This window comes from Cyprinodon variegatus, unplaced genomic scaffold (assembly GCF_000732505.1).
Source record: "Cyprinodon variegatus isolate N-32 unplaced genomic scaffold, C_variegatus-1.0 Scaffold1065, whole genome shotgun sequence".
Taxonomy (NCBI): Eukaryota; Metazoa; Chordata; class Actinopteri; order Cyprinodontiformes; family Cyprinodontidae; genus Cyprinodon; species Cyprinodon variegatus.
Window position 1 is genome coordinate 196,360 of NW_015151518.1, and position 20,960 is coordinate 217,319.

The 20,960-nt window shown below is 38.2% G+C and overlaps 1 protein-coding gene across 1 annotated transcript in view; it reads left to right on the top strand.

Annotated features, from left to right (window-relative positions):
* Positions 1–20,960, top strand: part of lgr6 (leucine-rich repeat containing G protein-coupled receptor 6) — a 50,724-nt gene that overhangs the window by 21,575 nt on the left and 8,189 nt on the right. Inside the window, exons 3-8 of the mRNA XM_015400019.1 lie at positions 8,806–8,877; positions 10,711–10,782; positions 15,064–15,279; positions 17,395–17,466; positions 20,017–20,085; positions 20,488–20,559. Coding sequence (XP_015255505.1) covers positions 8,806–8,877; positions 10,711–10,782; positions 15,064–15,279; positions 17,395–17,466; positions 20,017–20,085; positions 20,488–20,559 — 573 coding nt within the window. The remainder of the gene's footprint in view (positions 1–8,805; positions 8,878–10,710; positions 10,783–15,063; positions 15,280–17,394; positions 17,467–20,016; positions 20,086–20,487; positions 20,560–20,960) is intronic.

The window sequence follows — 20,960 nt, forward strand, 5'->3', positions numbered from 1 at the left end:
ACTCAGCTAGTCTCTGAAACAGTGAGTCATACAAAAAAAAACCAAGGTGGTGTTATATGGTTTTACATTTAACCATAGTGCAAAGCAGTATTAGGCTACTTCATCAGTCTATAATATGGCTGCAAGATCACCAGAAACTATTACCCTTTAAATCAAAAGATGGAAAACAAGTGTACACTTTTCTTTACAGTGGTTCAATTATGGTTCACAAAGGTCTCATCAGTTGCTGCACCTCATTAAAATGCTGCTGCCAAAACCTTTACCAACAACAGGAAAATTGATATCATATCAGAATGTCAAAATCAATTCAACACAATTCAGTTTATTTCTATAGCGCCAATTCACTACACATGTCATCTCAAGACACTTTACCGTTCACCAGATCATCCAGTCCAATTGATTCAAAGGTTTCTATCCAAGGAAAACCAGTTAATTAAGCATTCTTGTAGCGACAGTGGAGAGGAAAAACTCCCTTTTAACAGGAAGAAAACTCCAGCAGAACCAGGCTCAGTTTGAGTCCGACTGGGGTTCAAGGAATTAGAAGCAGAGATAAAAAAAAAAATAATGTAAAAGGCGACCCTTTCAGGAAACACACAGCCAGGCAGACGATCTCAGAGTCAACTTCCATGTCAGAGGATGAAGAGACCATATCCAGCCAGTCACGGTCAGAGAAACAGGACTACATTGGAAAACAGGCCGATCTTCAACATCTAAACAAAGGTGTTGATGGCAGCAGCACAGCTGCAATCCTGCTTTATATCTAGAAGGCACTTACTGGTCTTGGGTTTTACTCCATTTTAATGGTTCTTGTCACATTTTAAACCTTTGGAGTTGGATACTACAGTATGCCTAGAACCTACATAAGCGTTCCTGCAAGAAAGAGCTAAACACAGAGGGGTGTAGAAACCTATGATTCCTTTAAACCAGAATTAAAACATGTCGATTGTCTTTCACATCTTTTGTTTAGTATACTAGGAATCAGGGGATGAGTTTGTTGACAAAACACTTCGAAATGGTTCTTTTTCTTTTCAAAGAAAGGAAACAGAGGACAAAATTCTTTATTTTGAACTGCAGGAACATTTTCAATCTGTTTGTTGGTCAGGTGTGTCCAAACACAAAAACCAACTGAAATGCATGAAACAAATGCTGTGTTCTGAGATGGTAAAAAAAAAAAAAAAAAAATTAAATTATATCATTATTGTGTTTCTGGGGGAATTGTTAGGCAACTTTTGTTAAGAAATATATTGAGTGATCTTGAGAAGATATCTTGTCTCATGGGTCTTGATGCTTGATAAAAAAAGAAAAACCCTTCCCCTGCTTTAATAGTTTGATTACTGTACCAACACCTACAGGGCAGCATGTGCGTGGCTATAGGAACGGATTTGAATCAAGATTGCCACAGACACCAGTAAGTTTTGTTGAAATGAGATCAAACCACTGTTGTATTTTAACTGAAACACACAGATGCCACCTTCTTCATTTAATATAATGCAATTTAGTTTGTGCTTTTTGAAAAACAAGAAACTCAATGGAAAAAAGTCAAAGAAGAGAGATTTAAAAAAAAAATTTTTTTTGAAAACAGACTCTGTTGGCATTGCAGACATTTGACTAGAACAGTTAGCAAATCAAATCTAAGTTCCTAGTTTATAAAAAACAACCTGTAAATGTTCCCTTGGGCTGCGAAAATGAGCAATTCACTCTACTTCACTTCTACTTTTTATTTCCTCTGAATCCTGCAGGGTGTGGGTGTACTTGTTTATGTTACCTATTTAGAATCGTTTTTGGTGTGTGTGTGGGTGGGTGGGTGGATGTGTGTGTGTGTGTTTGGATTGTTTGAACAATCCACTGTTTTCTTTACTAATTCCTGCAGCTGCAGCCTGTGAAGCATGATCCAATGATCATGATGATGAAAAAAAATAAGATTAGCTGAGTAGCTGCTCAGTTCACTTTGAGTCATGGTCCATCTGTCCTTAACTTACAGAACAAAGCTACATTATTTTCTCTCAGAGTCAAAATATTGAATCCAAAGCCTTAATTTATGACACTGTATGAACTTGCAATTCTGAACATCTGCCATATTGAAAAAAAAAAAAATGGTATTGGTGTTATTCATATAATAAGAACCACACAAGATAGGGTGATGTCGGACATAGAGGCTGACATTTGCCTGCACTTGGAGAACTAAAGGGATGCATTCCTGGAGTCCACCACACCTGCAGTATTTGTCTAGAGCCAGTGTTTTAAATGTTTTACAACCCCGTTGATCTCTCTATGTCTCTATCGCTCTGAAATTCTGACACTTTCTGGAGACATTCCACTGCTTTGTACTTCTTCCAAGGATGAAGTTTCACCTAAATGCTAAGGTTTGTTGCCTAACCATTTCTGGAAATGTGCTGAGATGATGAAGATGATGATAATGATGTTCCAAGGCAGGGGAAAGTATAACATTTTTGGACATCCACCTCTGTCTAGACAGTTTAGAGAGAGATGGGTTATAGCAGACCATTATAAGCACAATATAATTACAGCAACTTATACTGCTTAGCAAAACAAACCAAGGGTCTAAGCAGGGTTTGTTTTGAAAAAAGAAATCAGCTTTTGATGTGGGGACTAGCTCACAGGCTGGTAGCTGAAGGAGAGGCTAGGACCTGACATGTTGCGACTGGTATAGTGGTAAACTGTTTGATGTTGGGCTGTACCCTCTCTCACTCTGCTTCCCTCCCTTTCAATTAATTCTATGGCCCCTCTATTCATTTCACTGCAGGCTATTACAAGCTAAAAATTTCTACCTTTGATACATTTCTTTTCATTCTTGTTCTTCCCTCATACTTTGGGAACCAAGCAAAGCAATAAAGACAAATCCGCTTATGGCAAATATAAATTAGTGTCTAATAAAGAAGCTATACTGTCCAACTGGAGGAACTGTGGACTGTCCTTTTTAAAGGGAATAATTTTTTTTATCTTTCTTAACCTTCTTCCCACCTATATTTGTTTAGAAAGCAAACAGCTTATTCATAATAACCAAATAAGAAATGATTAAATTAACACACAAAGAAAAAGTCCTATCTGGCCAGTATAAACCTGCCTCTGATTAACCATAGTATTAACAAAGATATTTAGCTGTATGTGCAGTTGTCATTGTTGACTTAACTCCATGTAGTTCCAGATTTTCTTATTTCAACCCGGTTGATCTGAGTGCCTTTTATTAAGTCTTAATTGAATGCTTTGATCAGTGAATTACCACTTAATTTTCAGACAGACACTCAGTGACACGTAGAATGACGAGAGGAAATTGAAAGGTAAGTCTTTGGTTTAATGAGAGGGCAAAGATTTTCACACTTATGAGGCGGCTTTTAGACTGGTTACCTATCCACCTCTTTATTTTTTTGGCTCTAATATCAAAGGTGATCTGTTTCTCGTAAAATTGTCACTTGGAGCCAAGAGGGTGATGTTACCATAAGACTGCCCCTAAGAAGTCTGTCCCGTAAACAACTTTAGAAGGCGACAGTGGTTTTGGCTCATTTTTATCAAAGTCTTCTCCACTGTACCTCCTATATCAAATTTCACTCTTTCTTCTGCGTTTGCCTTTCACATAATCACCTGCTTTAGTCAAGTCTCTCCCAACCATTATCTCTAGCCATCAATCATCTACTTCTGGTAATTTTAGCTTGGAAAAGAGACAATTTTATATCTCCATCACACTAACTGCTTTGTGTTTTATTGGCTTAGGAAGACACAACGCCTAGGGTAAATAACTCTCCTGCATTCTCCTTCCTACTCATTTATTTCTGTAGTGAACATAATTTGATCTTTGGCCAATCCAGGCTATGATACATGGTTTAGAAAATGTAAAAAAAAACTGAAGTGTAACACCTCTTGCCCTTAATATATAAAACACAAAGCCACCATTGCTGATTTTTCTTACACAACTCAAGTTTGAAAATAAAGGCCCAATAATATTACCCCTTAACTCCATGATACGCTTATAATGATGACCTCATCTTAAAAAAAAAAAACAACAACATGACCTACTGGTTAATCTGGTGGATTTTTCTTAAACTGAGGGCCAATAGCTGTGCATTTAGCAGTCCTACATCACCTATGTAGCAAATAATTGGCAAAGCAGTACATTTTACACCCCAATATTAATTAGCAAAATTCTAATTTCAACTAAATAAGCATAAAAAAACATCTCGGATTCATGATTCAACTTAAACCTGAGATCTAAATCTACCCCTGTCTTCACCAGAACAAGAACTAGATATCACACCTTGTGAAAAGGTATATTAATCATACTTTCTGCAATGCAGCTCAAATGTAAGAGGAATGACGTGGTGAAAGGTCAGAGCTACCCTGTCTTTCCTTTTTGAGATAAGATTGTCTGCTGATATGCCAGGAATATGAAGTTGTTGGGGTTTGAGAGGTTATGATCTTGGCTTGGTTAAAGCTCCAGGTGCAACCCACAGCTGGGACTATCTAGGTCGATTAGAAATTCTCATTTTAAAGCTGCCAACATTACCATTTGTCAATAAGTGTATCTCTGAGAAACGCACTGCATCTCACACAAAACATACCCCTGCTGTGTAAGTTTTACTCCAACAATTTTGGAGGTTCATGATAGATTAAGTTGATGACTTTGAGGGTTTACTGAGGAGTCAAACACAATGTGATTTCTATGGTTAGAATATGTTGTATAAAGGTCACAAAAAGGTATTTCGAAACAAAAGACAGCGATGTGCAAAATCATTTTCCTGTGATAAGTCCTTTTTAATCTCTGTCTTCTTTCATTATCAGCTCCCATCACCTTCCAAGGCTCTGCTGTGCCTCTATCACTTAACAAGATTGGATCCAAAGAGATGATGTTTTTCATCCTTGCTCTCTAACTCTTTAATCTGTCAGTTTGTTTATTATTCCGATGCAATAAGACATGGTGATACGTAGGATAATCAGCAGTCGGCATGCTTCACTAAAATCCAAGCTGATTAGCACTGATAGCAGGGTGGTCTCACCTTTATAAAAAGCAGAACCACTGTTGTTTTCTTCTCTCCCCTATAGATTCTTACAACACTGTCCTCTGTTATTTTACCTATGAATCATTTTAGCAGTGCTGCGTTACGCTGAGGTAGATTTTTCATCTATGCAGAGCAGTGGCCAAGAACAATTCTAACAATCCCCAAATCAAATTAAAAGCAAAAACAGTCTGAGCCCGGCTTTGACAAGAGCAAGGCGCCTTTCATTAGAATGAGATTGATGTGGAATGACTAGGAGGCTAAGTGTGGAACATTCACTCAAACGTGCAATATTTTGCGCAGAGAGAAGCACACACTGATATGATGGAAAGAGTTGGTCCATAGCGAATGCCATTGTTTTGGGGAGGTTGTTCGTTTTTTTTTTTCGTTTCGCAAAAATATCCATCTTCACTTCTGACACAGATTGTCTATTTGACAAATGAAGTCTGCAAAATAAATTTAGCAAAACTTAGTTTAATTCCAGACTGTTATTTTGAACCCTATTGTGCGGTTCATTGAACATGCCATGGCTATATTAAATCAAGGACATAAATACAAAGCTTGCTTTCTAAAACTTAGAAATTGTAAGTTAGCAATATTATCCATCACAGATGACTTTATAATATTTGTTGTTTTTCATCCAAAGCATATGCAACTAATATCTGCCTGTGAACAAAAAATAACAAGAAACAGTTAATCAAGGTGTCATTTTGATATGTAACAATGTTATAAAAACAATGGAAAAAAATATGTAAAACTGTGACTTGCAGGCGTACTGGGACTGTACCTTCCAATAATTCCAGGGGAAAAACATTAACAGGAACATAAAGCGGGGATGCCCCTTCTTCATGTTTCATTTCTTGCATCCTCAGTCTGTCAGCTCAATCGAACAGTTTGTTAAAACAAGTTCTTAATTATTTTTTTTTTTGATTATTGGATGTTATCATAGCCTTTAAAAAAATCCCCTGGATTGCAGTAGATGAGAGCAAAACAAAAGTCTCAGACAGAGAAGGCTACTATGAACTCGTCCAGCACAATTTTTGACCACAAGAACCAGAGGAAGATATTTAGAATAAAGTACAGTAGGTCAAGCTGCTCGTGTTTGTTTTATTGTTGTGAATAGGTTAATCAATTTCCTCTACATATGCAACTTTGTGAAGCAGTCCTAAATTCGGGCACATTTTAGCCATATTTACATTACCATCTAAAAACCGATCGAAAAGAGATCTGATCAGTTAACCATGTCAAGCTCGGTTCCTTATGACCGTTTACACATCACGCTAGCACGGTTTCTTCCTAGTGGTGATCTACGCTACTACTGCTCTCTAGAGGTAAACAAGAAAATCACCCCGGTGGCGCCTGTAACATTCAGGAAGTTATGTTTTGTTATCATTGATATATTTCGTTGTTTGCGGAGAGTAGAGCAAAAAAGGCAGCCCAAATTTCAATGAGAGCCTCAGTCTCTGCTGTCACGTCTTGGTTGTGGTTTAGAGGACCCAAAATGCAGAGGCAGAGAGGCTGAGGTGAATTCTTGTAGTTTTAATGAAAACACTAATAACAGAGGCAAAATTCAAAAATCCAACTAAAATGTAACTCAGACCAGAACCACGGAGACATCAAGGGAAACACGCACAAGGAGCCAGGGAGAGACGAGGTGAGAGGACAATGGCGACAACAGGACCAGCAACTACAAGGAACCAAAAAAGAGTGAGAGCAGAGGGAGAGCATATATAGCTGACAGACAAAGGGAGGGCTAACGAGCTGACAAGGAGCAGGTGTGAGAGGAGACAACGAGGGAGCCAAGGGGAAAGGAACACACACACACACACACACACATGAGGGCAACAGAAAAACATGAGAACTAACATAAATCTAGAAATTACAACAAAAAAGGAATTAAACCAATAAAACTAGGAAACAAAGAGCAAAGTAAAGCACAATATAACCAAAACCATGACATCGGCATCATCCCTGGTCGCACCACGCTCTTTTGATGGCATTTAAAAAAATTTAGAAGATTTCATTGTTATTTACAGTCCTTCTTCTTCTTCTGTTTTGTGGTCGTTGGCAAGCAATTTACTGATGTGTATTACCACCAACTACTGGAAGCTGACTCTAAATAGGAGATAATGCAGCCTGCTCATGCAGTCTTTGTTATCAGAGAACCGCGCCACAATTGAACCATGCTGAGACATGATAATTAACTAGTACCATGTTAGCACGGTTCAGTCTTGTCTGGCGTGGTCTGGTCCAGTTCTGCATACCATTTACACTCAACAGTTGTCTCGGTTATCATGCTCGGACCAGTCTCGGCATGGTTTCAAAAGAGTAGTGTAAATGGGGCTTTTGTTAACTAAGTAGCTAACAAAAGCCCTGGTTATAAATAAAAACTAATAAGAGACCAAAACTAAGCCTTCCTATGTTAACTTACTAAATGCAGAACCATTAAGTATCATTGATTAGTTTGTTCATATCTTTTTGCCATCGGTACCAATCCACCATTAGGGACAACCAATTTATGCTTGACAGAAAGTTGAGGTGCCCAACTAATAAATATCTTTATATCTATGATAATATGATCCCTTAAATTTGTGTTTTAGCATGTTGATATTTAAAAGATGTGGTTAGGGTTGCATGGTCCGCCACTGCTCAGCAATACTAATGTGCAGCACTGAGGTCATCATCAGATGTCAAATACTGTAAGGTTTCACTTGAGTTCTCAATCATGACTGAACTAATGATCTTGGGAAAGCAGGCAAAGCTTAATACTTCCATATATTTATATTTATGATGCATCTTTGCCAAGGAAAGGCTGCTTAGCATAAAGCTGCACCTGTAGAGACATGGTCTAGTTCAGAGGAGGGTGCCAATGACTAATATTCAGCGTATGTGTGAGTGTGTTTAACATAAGTGGGTGGTCTCAGGCTGTGAAGAACTGAATCTGTGTTTAAACTGAATTTCCAGCTTGTGACCTTGGGAGTTAACTTTGCTGGACTGAATGTTATTTATTTGGACATCTCATACACACTCTTGCAAATGACCATTAGGTGCTGTGTTTGATAAACAAACTGATTGGATTGCTTGTGTGAATGTGTGTGGTTTCTCTGCCGTGCTGGGCTCAAGGCCCCTCAGAATGGGCCCAATTTCACCTCAAGGACAAAAGAACAGGCACACGTAGTCACACTTCACACGTGTTTGTGTGCACAAACACTGCGTATGTTCTCATTCACATAAATGTACTATATTTTATATGTGCTTGTTGACCTAATCTTAGGTAATACTCACTCATCAGCGTTCCCAGGACTGGTGAAGGTTTCAGGTTGCATTTTCAGTCAATAACAACCACATTGAAAGGAAAATTCTTTCTTTTGCATACTGCTTCAAACATAACCCCAAAGCTCTAACTATTGAATGAAGTCATTGTCGAGAAGCCTGATCCAAAATCATTGAGGAAAATAACTGACCAAACCATTAATCTGAGACTTGTATTTTTTACCCTGGAATTATAATTGTATTTTCTACTGAAAAATTTTTCTTTTTTGAAATTTCTAGTGGTTAGCAGTGCGCTTGTGCTCTGAGAATGTTAAAAGCATGCAGTTCGATCCCGACAGCCTGCACCCTGGGTCCCTGAGAAAGACCCTTACCCCACAATGCTCCCTGGGTGCCGCACAATGGCAGCCCACTGCTCCACAACGGGATGGGTTTCATTGCTTTGTGTTTTTGACAGTGTGATAACAAAAAAGTTGAGTTTTGTTCTATTCTATTTTTCTATCCTAATTTTTTTTTCTTTTCTCAGGCGAATATCCGGGAATCAGCTGAGGTATATCTCTAGCAGTTCTCTCCAGGGTCTTCACAACCTCAGAGTTCTGTAAGTACCCACCTTATGTCTCCTTTAATAAATGGATTTAGCTTCATCCAGTGCTGAATGTTCTTGGATTATTCAGGGAAGCTCCCCTCCTGTCTGAAATAAAATTCACTGGCCACGCATCATTAAATGTAGTGAAAGTTTATGGATTGGAAGAGACAAGTTATGCTTGTAGCTCAGTTCAAGTTTTAAACAAGCTTGAGTTCCAAGACTGAATTTATGGACGTACCTACGTTTAGCACCTCCACAGGTGTGGAAAAGGAACTTCCGAATCCCATTCCCCACTCAGACCTTTCAAGTGTGAAAAGATTGCTTCATAATTCCAGCTGTTTCCTGTGAAACCTTAGCTTATATCTTACGATCCATGGCTACTAACTATTAGAATGACAGCAAAAATACAATATTTACAACAACAAAAAAGCATGCATGTAACAAAGTAGAAAGTGCGTTTTGGCATCTGATATTTCATAAGATGTGGCCAGAATTTGAGTGATTTTTTTTTTAGGTTTAAAAGAAGTTTTCACAAGCCCTGGATGAAGCCAATCTTGGGCTCTGGCTCGGAACAGTTTAGGGATTAATGCCACAAAATATAAACTAAGCTAGTACAAAGTGGTTTGTAATCTGAGAAAGTTCCGAAACGGATCAGGCAAACCTGTGTATATTTTATGAATGTGGTTTATGAAAATCACCAAGACAAGTCATAAATGACTTTATAGCTGGCTCTGCCAGCCACGGTAGAGCTAACAATGCCAACAATGAAAATAACTTCAGAAAGCCTAAAAGGTTGACAGAAATCAACTCCCGAATAATGCTTTCACAGCCTTGCAAAAAAAAAATAATAATAATTCACTTTGACTTAAACCTTTCAAGTATAGGTACCCTGTTAAATCGTTCTTAATGCAGTCTACAAATGAAAACCTAATAAAGCATGTTGTGAATTTTCATACAGAAAATTTTTTCTGTAATTAGATGTCAGGAAAGCAGCAGTTTTTTTTTTTTGTTTTTTGGTGGTCATATAGGTTTTTTGGAGATGTTTGAAGCACAGTAATGTTTGAAAAGAATATTGATAAAAGATGTTAACATTTCAATGAGCAATATTCAATCTATGAGTGGGCAGCCAGGGTACAAATCAGTGAAGCAGTCAGGAAGGCCATGGCAACAGCTTTTGTTTCATGTTGATTTGTATATTTTTGTTTTGTTTTATTTCTTCCTTCTTTTAATTTATTAGCCTAACCGCTAACAAATTTAGGGTAGTTGCTATATCCTATTCTAATGCATTGATCAGATGACCTTCAAATTTCGGCCAACGCTACAATGGAGTGGTTTAAATCAAATTATATTCAAAGCATGTGGAAGAATGGCCAAGTATTAGTCCAGAATTCAAACAAGTCCAATTATAGAATGAATGTTTATGTTACAGAAAAAATCTATCAAACCCCATTTTTTTTACTTGAATTTTTGATCTAATATTTTGTAAATAAGAACATCTACAGAGGCATGTTTATCCCACAACATTGCTGCTCAGCAACACATTCAGATTTGAATGGTCTGTAGAAACTGATGATGAGAGAAAGATTGAGAAAATTAAGAAATAAAGAGAAAAGTCTATTGTTTCCGTCCCACTTCCCCCAGATTTTTGCACCATTCTTTTAAGGATGACATCACCAGCCCACCCAAGGAGGTTCTTGTTCTTTCTTCCTCTTTCTGGCCCTCTTCAAGCTTACCCAGACCCGTTACCTCCTGTGTCAGATTTCCATCACTATGGAATTATTTGTTCTGCTCAATGTGAGCTGATCTGATTTCTGCATCTAATTAATTTGTTTGTCCTTCTTTAAGGATGCTACAAAACAACCAACTAGAGAGACTTCCTGACGATGCGCCATGGGACCTCCCCAACCTTCTGTCCTTGTGAGTTTCTCTCTTACACTTATTGCACACATATTCTAATAATGCTGCTCTACCACATCCAGCAGGGAATAAAACACCCCTGGCCACCCACACATCCTAGCTCTAACCACAGTGCAGGTATAGAGTACTGCTGACAAATTGCAGACCGTACCCCAGTGCTGGCTGCAACAGTCCTGCTTTCAATGCAAGAGCCTGATGGTAACGGCTCTGATTGTGTCATAGTAGCATCTGGAAGCCATGAGGGAAACAGCAGACACTGCAGGCCAGCGAGAGCATCTCCAATGAGCTGTGAAACAACCCTATTTTCCATCAATTCCTTCTCTCTTCCTCCTCCGCTCATACTTCTCTGTTCTTCCCCCACCACCCACGCAGCTATCCCTCCGGCTAATGAGTGTGTTTGGTGGCTTAATTGTCTAATCTGTGGGGTCACAAATGAATGTCAGCATATATGTTTAGACCAGCGCGTTTGGACCTCCACTTCTGCAATTCCTCACCCATGCCTCTTTGTCTCAACTTTGCCCCAAGTTACGTAGGCCAATTCTCCGCTTTCCAAATTAATAATTCTTTGCAAACATTCTCTCTTTCATCAGACAGACGCACAAATTGCTCGAGACCAATGAAATAGGGGGTGGGCATGTTCAACATGAAACTCTTCTACCACCTACCACGTTTCTCTCTTTCCTGTAAAGTGAGCCTGTGTTCCCTAAATAGTAACAAATCCTGCACACTCACTCACTCGCAACATAACCAATCTATAAAAGCTATTTAGCATATACAAGGAGATGGTCCACCTGTTACTATCCTTACCCCAATTCTTGAATGGGTAATTATTCACATTGATACCTGGCTGTCTTCATGTATGCGTGAGGTCTACTGGTGTTTTTGATTAGAGTTTAACACATGTAATGAAAAATATGCACTCAAATATACACACAAAGCCAATGGAGAGAGAGAGAGACGCACCTTGTCATTATAGTAATGATAAGCTCTGAAGAGTAAGATTACTGGAAAGGCTTTGGAGAATGAAACTTGTTGGCGCCTCTCATTGGCAGGAGGCACATCAATTGAAAAGATAGAGAGATCGTAAATGAGTCAGGACAAGGATTTTACATTGGTATAAACATATAAAGAAGGGTATATCCTAAGTTAATCATTACTTAAGCTTAGCAAAAATCCCTTTAAGTGCAAGAACTGATTTTAAAAAATGCCTCTCACCATTTGGAACAGGATGGGGGGAGGTGTTGTTTAGTTTGGTCCCATCACAAGCTCATACTTGTGTTTCAGGCCTCAACCTGCTGGTTAAGAAGCATAATCGCTAACGATGATCTCCTCACAAGCAGTTGTTAATAAGTACAGGCCTGCTTTTTGGAGCTTGACTAAATACACTGCGTTTAAAAAATGTGCTCCTTCAACTTCCTTATTGCATAAAAGTTTAGCCATCTGGAGAATTGAACCAGCAGAGGCAGGTTCTCAGCGGTATTTTAAGAGATCTTTTTCTTTCTGTGTCCATTAAACTTTGATGTGATGGGCAGGAAATAGTCTGCTTTATTGGTTTTATTGGAACGTTCCCCATTCTGTCTGGACCATGTGGAGACCTGAACACTCTACTCAAAGGAATGCTTATTATTTTGCCCCGGAGAACAGGTCAAAAAGTTGAAGAGTCCTCTGAAGTATTTATGCTTTCATCTTTGGATTTTTATCAGGGACAAACAAGTTCCCTCTTTTAACAGTAGGTTCTTGGATGATCAGTGGGACTGAAAATGTTTACATTTTTTTTTTATCAAAAATATTATTCTTTAAGGGGGGAAAAACTGTTCCCTGGATCTTCCTATAATAAAACGGTAAAATGTGTCCAGTGTCTTTATCTCTGAAGGATGAGTTCTTGACATCATAATATGACTGAACGTTTTGGATTTGCCTCATGGAGCAGGACAATGACGTAATGGTTATCACTGTTACCATGCAGCACAATGGTGCAGGGTTTTAATCCTGGTCTGGGGTCTTTTTTGCATGGAGAATAGATGTTCTCTCTTGGTATTCTGGCTTCCTCCTTAGAAGTGAGTGTGTGAGTTTGAGTTTTTCATATGTGTCTCTATGGTGCCCTTTGACAGACTGGACAAGGTGTAACCCCACATCTCTTTAATGCCTTTGAAGAAAGACACCAACCCACCCATGATTCCGTGAGAATAATGGGGTTTAGCAATGGATGGATGAAGTGACCTTGTCAAAGCTAGGATTTAAATTGAGTCAGATGTGGCCTTGATTAGGTCATGCTCAAATTGCAAATGTTGCTGAATTAAAACTAGTTGGAGAGAAGAATGGGTTAAAACTGTGAACATGTTCTACAAAGACTGCTAGTCGTTGTAAATGCTTGATGGAAGTTGCTGTTGACAAGTGTAGAGGAAAACCCCTCATTAAGTTTAAATGGCAGTTACTGTGCCTTATAGGATTTTGGGTGGTTTGAGTAGAATTTTGTATTTAATCAGCTTATTTTTATAATATTTAGATTTATTTTTCAATAACCTGAAACATTTTATGGGACAATAAAGTTAAAACAATGAAAATGTGGAAGGGTTTAAAACTTTATAACGGTACATTGAGCATACGGATATAACTTATTCCAGTTGTGTGTAATAATATTCATGTGTTTGTGTGTTGCATCGTGGCTCTCTGTGCATTTCAGTTTTATGCATCAGCCAGAGAAGACAGTTTTATGGAAAATATTCTATAGAAGAAAAGCAGTATTTAAGTTCACATTTCACTTTGATGACGCTTTCTCTTTGGTGTTGACCTGGAGTGGCAATGAGGTTCGGAAGCGTTGAAATCACTAGCATTTGAAAAAAAAAAAGACTGGTTAGCAAGGGTGTTTTAAATATAAACTGGGTAAAATAAATAGTAAATAATTTACAATGTTTCAATGTGAACATATTTCTAAAGGCCGTATTGACATGAAATTTGAACAAGGTGGTGTTTTTGGAATGACATGGAGTACATTACGTCCATGTCTGTTTGTTAGGGCATCTAAAGAGATTGATTTTGTTCTAGTCTTAAAAAAATATTGTTTTGATTTAAAAAAATAGTACCTGCTAATTCTAGGTGATTGCTGGGATGATTAAAAGTTTTGACCTCCTTCTGTAATCAATGCCATCAGACTATTTTGCAAAAATTAGGTTGTGAAGGTGTTGGGAACACAAAAAACATCATAAGATGACCTCACCTTGGTAATGACTAATTAGTAATTTTTCCGTCATCAGTTTGGACTGAACTAGCTGTTTTTTTATTTGCATCATAGAGGAGCAGGATGGCTTTCTGATCACAGATAGAATTTAGTTGGTGTCGTGACCTTTTTTGACCACCCTTTCAGTGTGTTTTTATTAATATCTCTCTGTAATTTAACATTATCACACATAACCTAATTAGTGAGCTTATTTGTTTTCTTCCTGTACATGGATTACTTGGGTTGTTGTCAACATCTGCTTAACATTTCATTTCGGTAGCACCTTTAAAACATGTTCTCAAAGCCTGGAAATGGATGCTAGAAATTAATGGAGAGGGCCAAAGGGAGCAAAGAGATTAATGAATAAATGTGAAAGGCCAGAGAAAGAAGAATAACAGGAGGAAGTGGTCTCAGCTTGTCAAACTTGCCTTGAGGGGATCATTCATCACTATCGACAGTGTGTATCCATTAAACTGTTTACTCAGGATGTTTGTCTACACTCTTTGCTTCTGGGTATAAGGTATTGAGGGATAAAAAGCACAGATATCTTTTAGGTTCCCTATGGTCAAACACCTAGAAGTGTTCATCGTCATGGCTTTAGCAAATGAAAGCAAATGTTTGTGCTGTTTGATGCAGCTCTGTCAGACCTGATAGTAACTGAGATTCTGATGGAAAGAATGCCGACAGGAAGAACGACTCAGGACACATTTAATGGTCTTTCCCCTTTTCCAGACATGGATCGAAGAACTTTATACAACATAAATAACTCGAGGACAAGAAAAACAGGCTCATCATAGTCATTCGTACATGTTTGTGTTTTTCTCATCTTACATTCTATGCTAGTCTGAACTCGACATAGGTTATTTAGCAGGGGAATAAATCATAATGAGGAGTTCCTAAGAAGTTGTGGCAAAGATGAAAGAGAGGGGATAAAGGGCATGTAATCCTTATAATGCCATCCCCGTAATCCATAGCGTCTAGCATCATTACACAGCTACAAATACACACCAAAGTATTCATGCAAAAACACTCAACTAAGGTGATTTTTTTTGTGTGTCCCACAGGCGTCTTGATGCAAACCTCTTGAGCAAGGTTCCAGCTGAGGCGTTCAGTGGCGTTCGCTCGTTGAGACACCTGTGGTTGGATGACAACTCCCTAACAGAGATTCCTGTATTGGCCCTAGATTCTCTACCCTCTTTGCAGGCAATGACATTGGCCCTGAACCAGATCACCCACATCCCAGATTATGCATTCACCAACCTCTCGGGCCTTGTGGTTTTGTAAGTAATATCTTAATTTGTGCCATTTTACTGTAGGGAAGATGAATATTAAACACCACAGCATTTTTTTTTCTCCCTGAAGGCTATTATTTAATGGGCTTCTTAACATGTCAAAAAAGATGTTATGAAAACAGATGTTAGGAAACCACTAAGTAAAACACACAAAATAATTTTACACAATCTACTTAACAAATAGAATTATGTGCAATAAAGTGGAACACCAGAGGAAATAAGTATTGAAAACACATACTACAATTCAGTAGGAATACTTCCTTTGATAATAACAACTTAACGGAGAACTAATGCCCTTATCATTTTTTTTCATGATTAAAGTCTCAAACAAACAAACAAACCATCAAAGTCTGTGGAATTTTGACAATTTTTGACAACTGCACATTTGTTGCAGTCCTACCTTTGTGTCTAAAAGCATCTGTTAGGTGCTCTACTCCTGTTTAACAAATCTACTGCACCGGATTTTGATATGTTGGTGATTCTCAGTCATCCAGGTAATAGTCATACTACCGGTAAAAGTAAAAAAAAAAACAATCCACTGGACTTTGTTTCCAAGTTTGAAGCGAAACGTCTTCAAACTTGAAAACAAAGTCCTTTGGATTGTTTTCTTTAACTTTTTGGAATAACCTGATTTTTCTGCATTTGTAGTGGCTCAGTTGAGCCTCAACTTATCACTCAGGAACTGTTCCCATCGATAATCTGATGCAATGGAAGTTTTGGTCACGCCTGTGGCCTCAGGCATCTCTAGAGGCAGTTGCTCAAACCTATATGGCTCAAGACCACTGGCCTCCTTCACAGGACCTTCTCTTTTCTATGTCTCTGCTGAAGACGATTGGAGATAAATCCTCCACCGCAGACAAGTTTGGAGAAGCAGCTGTAGAGGCAAACATTGAGCTCCAACTGTTGACCCATTATCACCCATTATCTTTAAATATTGATTCATTCTCAATTTACTGGTGCATTTTGACCTTCTTTTAATTAAAGGTGAATTCACATATTCCATGTTTGGTCTGCTTTAAACAAACCGCAGTTTGGTCCAGAGCTTTTGTGCAGGTTGAATATACTCAAATAAATCTTGGTCCCGACTAAACAACGTGACCAAGAGTCTCCATTTGATGTGGTCTGGCTCACTTATGGGGTGAATATAAACAAGTTTTGATCTCACCCAAGTACAGGAAAAGTACACCTGTTTAGACTTAGTGATCAAAATTGTAGAATCTGTAGTGATAGTTATGAAGGCAGACCTGATCTCCAGTATTTTGTTTAAGCATCAATCCATCCATATGTTTTTATTTAGAGCACACTGTCCCCTTGAAGCATGCATTCGCCAACTTTGTCCTGAAATAGCAAATAGTTCAACCCAATGTTGAATGAATGATCTTGACAATCACAACAATTTTGCAAACATAATAACAGCACAATAATGCAGAACAGAAATGCAACACGCAGGATTTTCATGATAGTGGAGTCTTGTGCAGCAAGTGCTCGTAGATGCCATGGAAACATAGTTTTAGGCAATTCCAGGCCTTTTTTGAAGCTTTATTCAAGTGGATCTTGCTGAACTGATCCACTTTTTATTTTTACTCCTCTGTAAGAAATAATCTGAAAAGCACCTTGTAATTGATTTTCATTATGGATTGATGTCTTCCACTTTCTGAATACGGCTTAAGTGGTGATCACAGGAAAATTCAGATCTTTTGAAATACAGCAGGCCTACTGTACAGTATACTGTATGTACACCAATGGAACCAATATGTTTTGGGACCAATATGGTTGCAAATGTCCTGATAGGTATTTTTTCTAATCATCATGACATGTCTCTTCTCCAATGCTTTGAAAATATGAAACTTTTCTTTTAGTATTCAGTTCGCTAACAACATCAAAGAGCTATGGTACGGACCTTGTTTGACTTATTACTCAAGTAAAACTGTAGACAAAGTAAGAGCTTGAAAGGATTCCAGATTTCTTCAAAATTACACACTCATAACCATGTTTGGAGTTGTGCTGATTGATATATTACACCCTTTTGAAGTACATAATTTAACTGTAATGTTTGACTAACTATCCCCCCAAAAATATGAACCTTTTATGGACTTTTCCCAGGCATCTCCACAACAACCATATACAGAGCATGGGCTCAAGATGTTTTGAAGGTTTACAGAGTCTGGAAACACTGTGAGTATCTCACATGTGCATGCTTTTTAAAACATCATCAAACCTTTTACATTTTATTCACTTTATCTTTACACAGTTTTTACACAAGATAAGTTTGAAATTCTTTCATTCCCTGGACCTTAATATAGTAGCCTTGTTTCCCCCCCCAACATTGATTTAGGCTTTGTAATGATTAATTATTAGCAAGGACCTTTGCGCGTAATACCTCATAAAGTGAATATGACTTAAATCCATCACTTCTAACTCCTTTGCAGAAGTCTTTTTTTATACTGTATGTGCATAATATTGCCGAGTGTTACCATGAAAACCTGGAAATGAATGTTTTTCTAAATCATATGTAACAAGAGTGCCAAAAAATTTTAAGTGTCGGTCTCAAATCTGAAGTCAGAATGATTAATGTGCTGGTAATTTCAGCAGGTGCTCAACAAGCATTTTTCAAAACCACAAGTAACAATTGAACAGGAATGCAAAGATGAAAAGATCCCTTTTGATTACCTTGAAGCATCATCAATGGAGTCCTCTGTGTTTTGTTTAGTAATTGCTAGGCAGTGCTAAGGTCAAGAGCAGCACAGCGTGGCTCCAGGACAGTTTTCCTGGAGGACATGCCATAACCGTAATAACCTAATCCTAACCACATGCCAATATGAAGACCGCAGAAAACCGACATAGTGAAAGAAAGTGTGAGACCCCTCCCGCAAAATTCATGGTGGTCTGATGAAAACACTGTTTCTGGCATGCAGCTTTAACAACCTGTTAAAGTGTAAAAAAATTATGCATTATTTCTTTATGACTATGTGTGTGGGCATGAAAGCGTATGTGTGAATATACTCAAGTACCTTGGCCTGTGCGATCATAAACGTATGGCTCACTTTACACTCACGCTGAAAGCCATAATGCATGCTGGGAAGTGTGAGAAACTCCATGGAGGATGAAGGGAAACCAGAGAAAGTGAATAGGAGGGATGGTGTCCTTTGGACGAGAATAGTGTGTGTTAAAATGTTTGGGCTGTCACAAGGCAACAGAGATGGCTGATTCGACAGGGTAAGGTGACAGGTTTCACTGATGTGGAGACTGTGCTGGTATTTGGGGCTAAGCTCCTGCTGCGGCTTTCCTTATGAAAAATAGGAGACACCATCTGCAATACCAAGACTTACGTCAACCCCTAGCATCTACATATAAATCATAACTGTAAGGAGCTCACTGGCATTTGCAAACAGGACAGAGCAGCAATCATTTTCCAAAAGACACTGAGAGGAAAAGATACCCCACAGATTGCTTCAACAAGACACTTAAGTTGTTTAAACCGCAAATATATGTGGTCAAGTACAGTACTTTGACTAGCTGGGGAAATTGCATAAGACATTACATAAGTGTTTATGGGAATCCCCATGATTTAGTGGTTTAAGTCTCTAAGATGAATACTGGGGACCAGTGTTTGAATTCTGGTTTTGTTAGGAATGCCATCTGGCATAAAAACTTAGCCAAGTCTGTGAGCGAGTCATATTGACTTGCTGTGGTGACCACTGAATAAGGAAGCAGCTAAAAGTAAACAAACATAAATGCACACTTGCAATGGAATACAGTAAAAAAATGCACATAAAGGTAACTCATGCACAGAAGCTCCTGGTCGGTTTTTGCCATATTTATAAATATCCAACGATGCGGATCATATGGGTCATGCAGATAATTGGCTAAGGATTTATAAAGGGGGATAGTAACATTTATTCAATGACATTTACTTAGTGAGATAAAAAAATAAATAAAATGCCTCAAATTTCTGGCTACTCCACCCATTCTTTTTATTAGGAACAAGCACATTTTAACCAAAAAGGCACCAGGCAGACACAGAAAGTTAAAATAATTAAAAGGAAGATTTTTAAAGTTTCTATTTGCTAACCACACTGTTGAACTGAATGCAAGCCATAGATACTGTTACAAGGGTTAATAAATACCCAATACGTACACACAATAGAAATTTTTACTTTATTTTTCAAAGCCAAGCTATGTATCCTTACAATGTGTGTCACCAACCACTGCGACTGACATTTATTTTTTGAGATCCGCATACAAAGAAGAAGAGAAAATAAATGTTAGTTACGTAGAGCAGAAATCGGGGTGGGCAGATTCTTGCCCCAGCCATGTGAAACCAGCAGCTCTTTGGCTAAGTTGTTTAAAAGTGAGAGCTCCTCTACTTCATTCATCATTCTTACATTGTGTGAGGCATTTCATTAAGACCACAGAAAATGTTGAGGGTTAAAAAGCCAAATTATAGCTCCTGAAAATCCACCAGGCACGTTTTACCTAAATAAAAATAACAATGGCTTAAGTGCTCTCCAAATCATGTTACAAACAACTACACTGATTAGATTGGTTTCATATGCCAACATCTAATTAACTTCTCATTTAGCTTGTTTCAGATGATGTTTTGGCTTGATTAACTTGTCTCTGTCTGGGTTTTTGGGCTCCACTATGCTTTTGCTATGTGGGGTACAAAATTAGACTTAATGACTGTAGATATTATTTATTCATGACTGTTTATCTTACTTTTAGGGATTTAAACTACAATGATCTGCAGGAGTTCCCTGTGGCAATCAGGACACTTAGCAAACTTCAAGAACTGTGAGTACCCCATATGCACGCACACACCAAAAAATACACCTGTCCGGCATGACTAGCATGTTTGCGTTATCCCGAGTAATCCCATTAAGTGATTTTAATGTGGCTCTCGGATACATTCTCTCTCGCCCCAAGCAGGTGCTGGCTACACACCCACGCAGCCACTCGCCCTGCACATACACACAGATGCACACTCACAAACCGTGTTTTTCCTCGGCTTGAGCAGATGTTTTACAGAGTGCATATGTGTCACAGATACAGCATATGTGTTGTGTGTTTACGTCTCATGTGTCCAAAAATGTTCTTCAGCTGTGCAGTGGCAGGTGCAATGTAAGGGGCACATGACTCGCTCCTCCAAACAGCCCAAAATGCAAAATAACTAACTGGTTGTTTTTGCATGTTCAGGGGCTTCCATAATAACAACATCAAAGCAATCCCTGAGAGGGCCTTCGTGGGAAACCCTCAGCTTCACACCATGTGAGTTTCATGCTTATTCACAATGCTACAACTTGCACATATCAAATAAACACAACTGGAATTTAATGTCAGCATCACTTAAAGCATAGTTCATTCAAAGCGGACCATTCAGTATGTGGCTACGTAGAGTTAAAACCAGATATTTACATACACTGAACTTAAAGATATAATACCTTCTCTTCTTAGATTGAACCAGACTAAACCTTAATTTAGCTCAAGTAGGATTGCATTATTTCCTTATTTTTGCTAAATACCAAAAAAATTAAAAATAGATTTGTTTTTGTTGTTTTAATTCTTCAGTATGTTTCTCAAATTCAGACATCCAAATTGATTTACTACTTTAAACAGGTTCTTTAAAGCCTAGAACGTATTTTCTTTTCTTTGCAATTGACAACATTTAA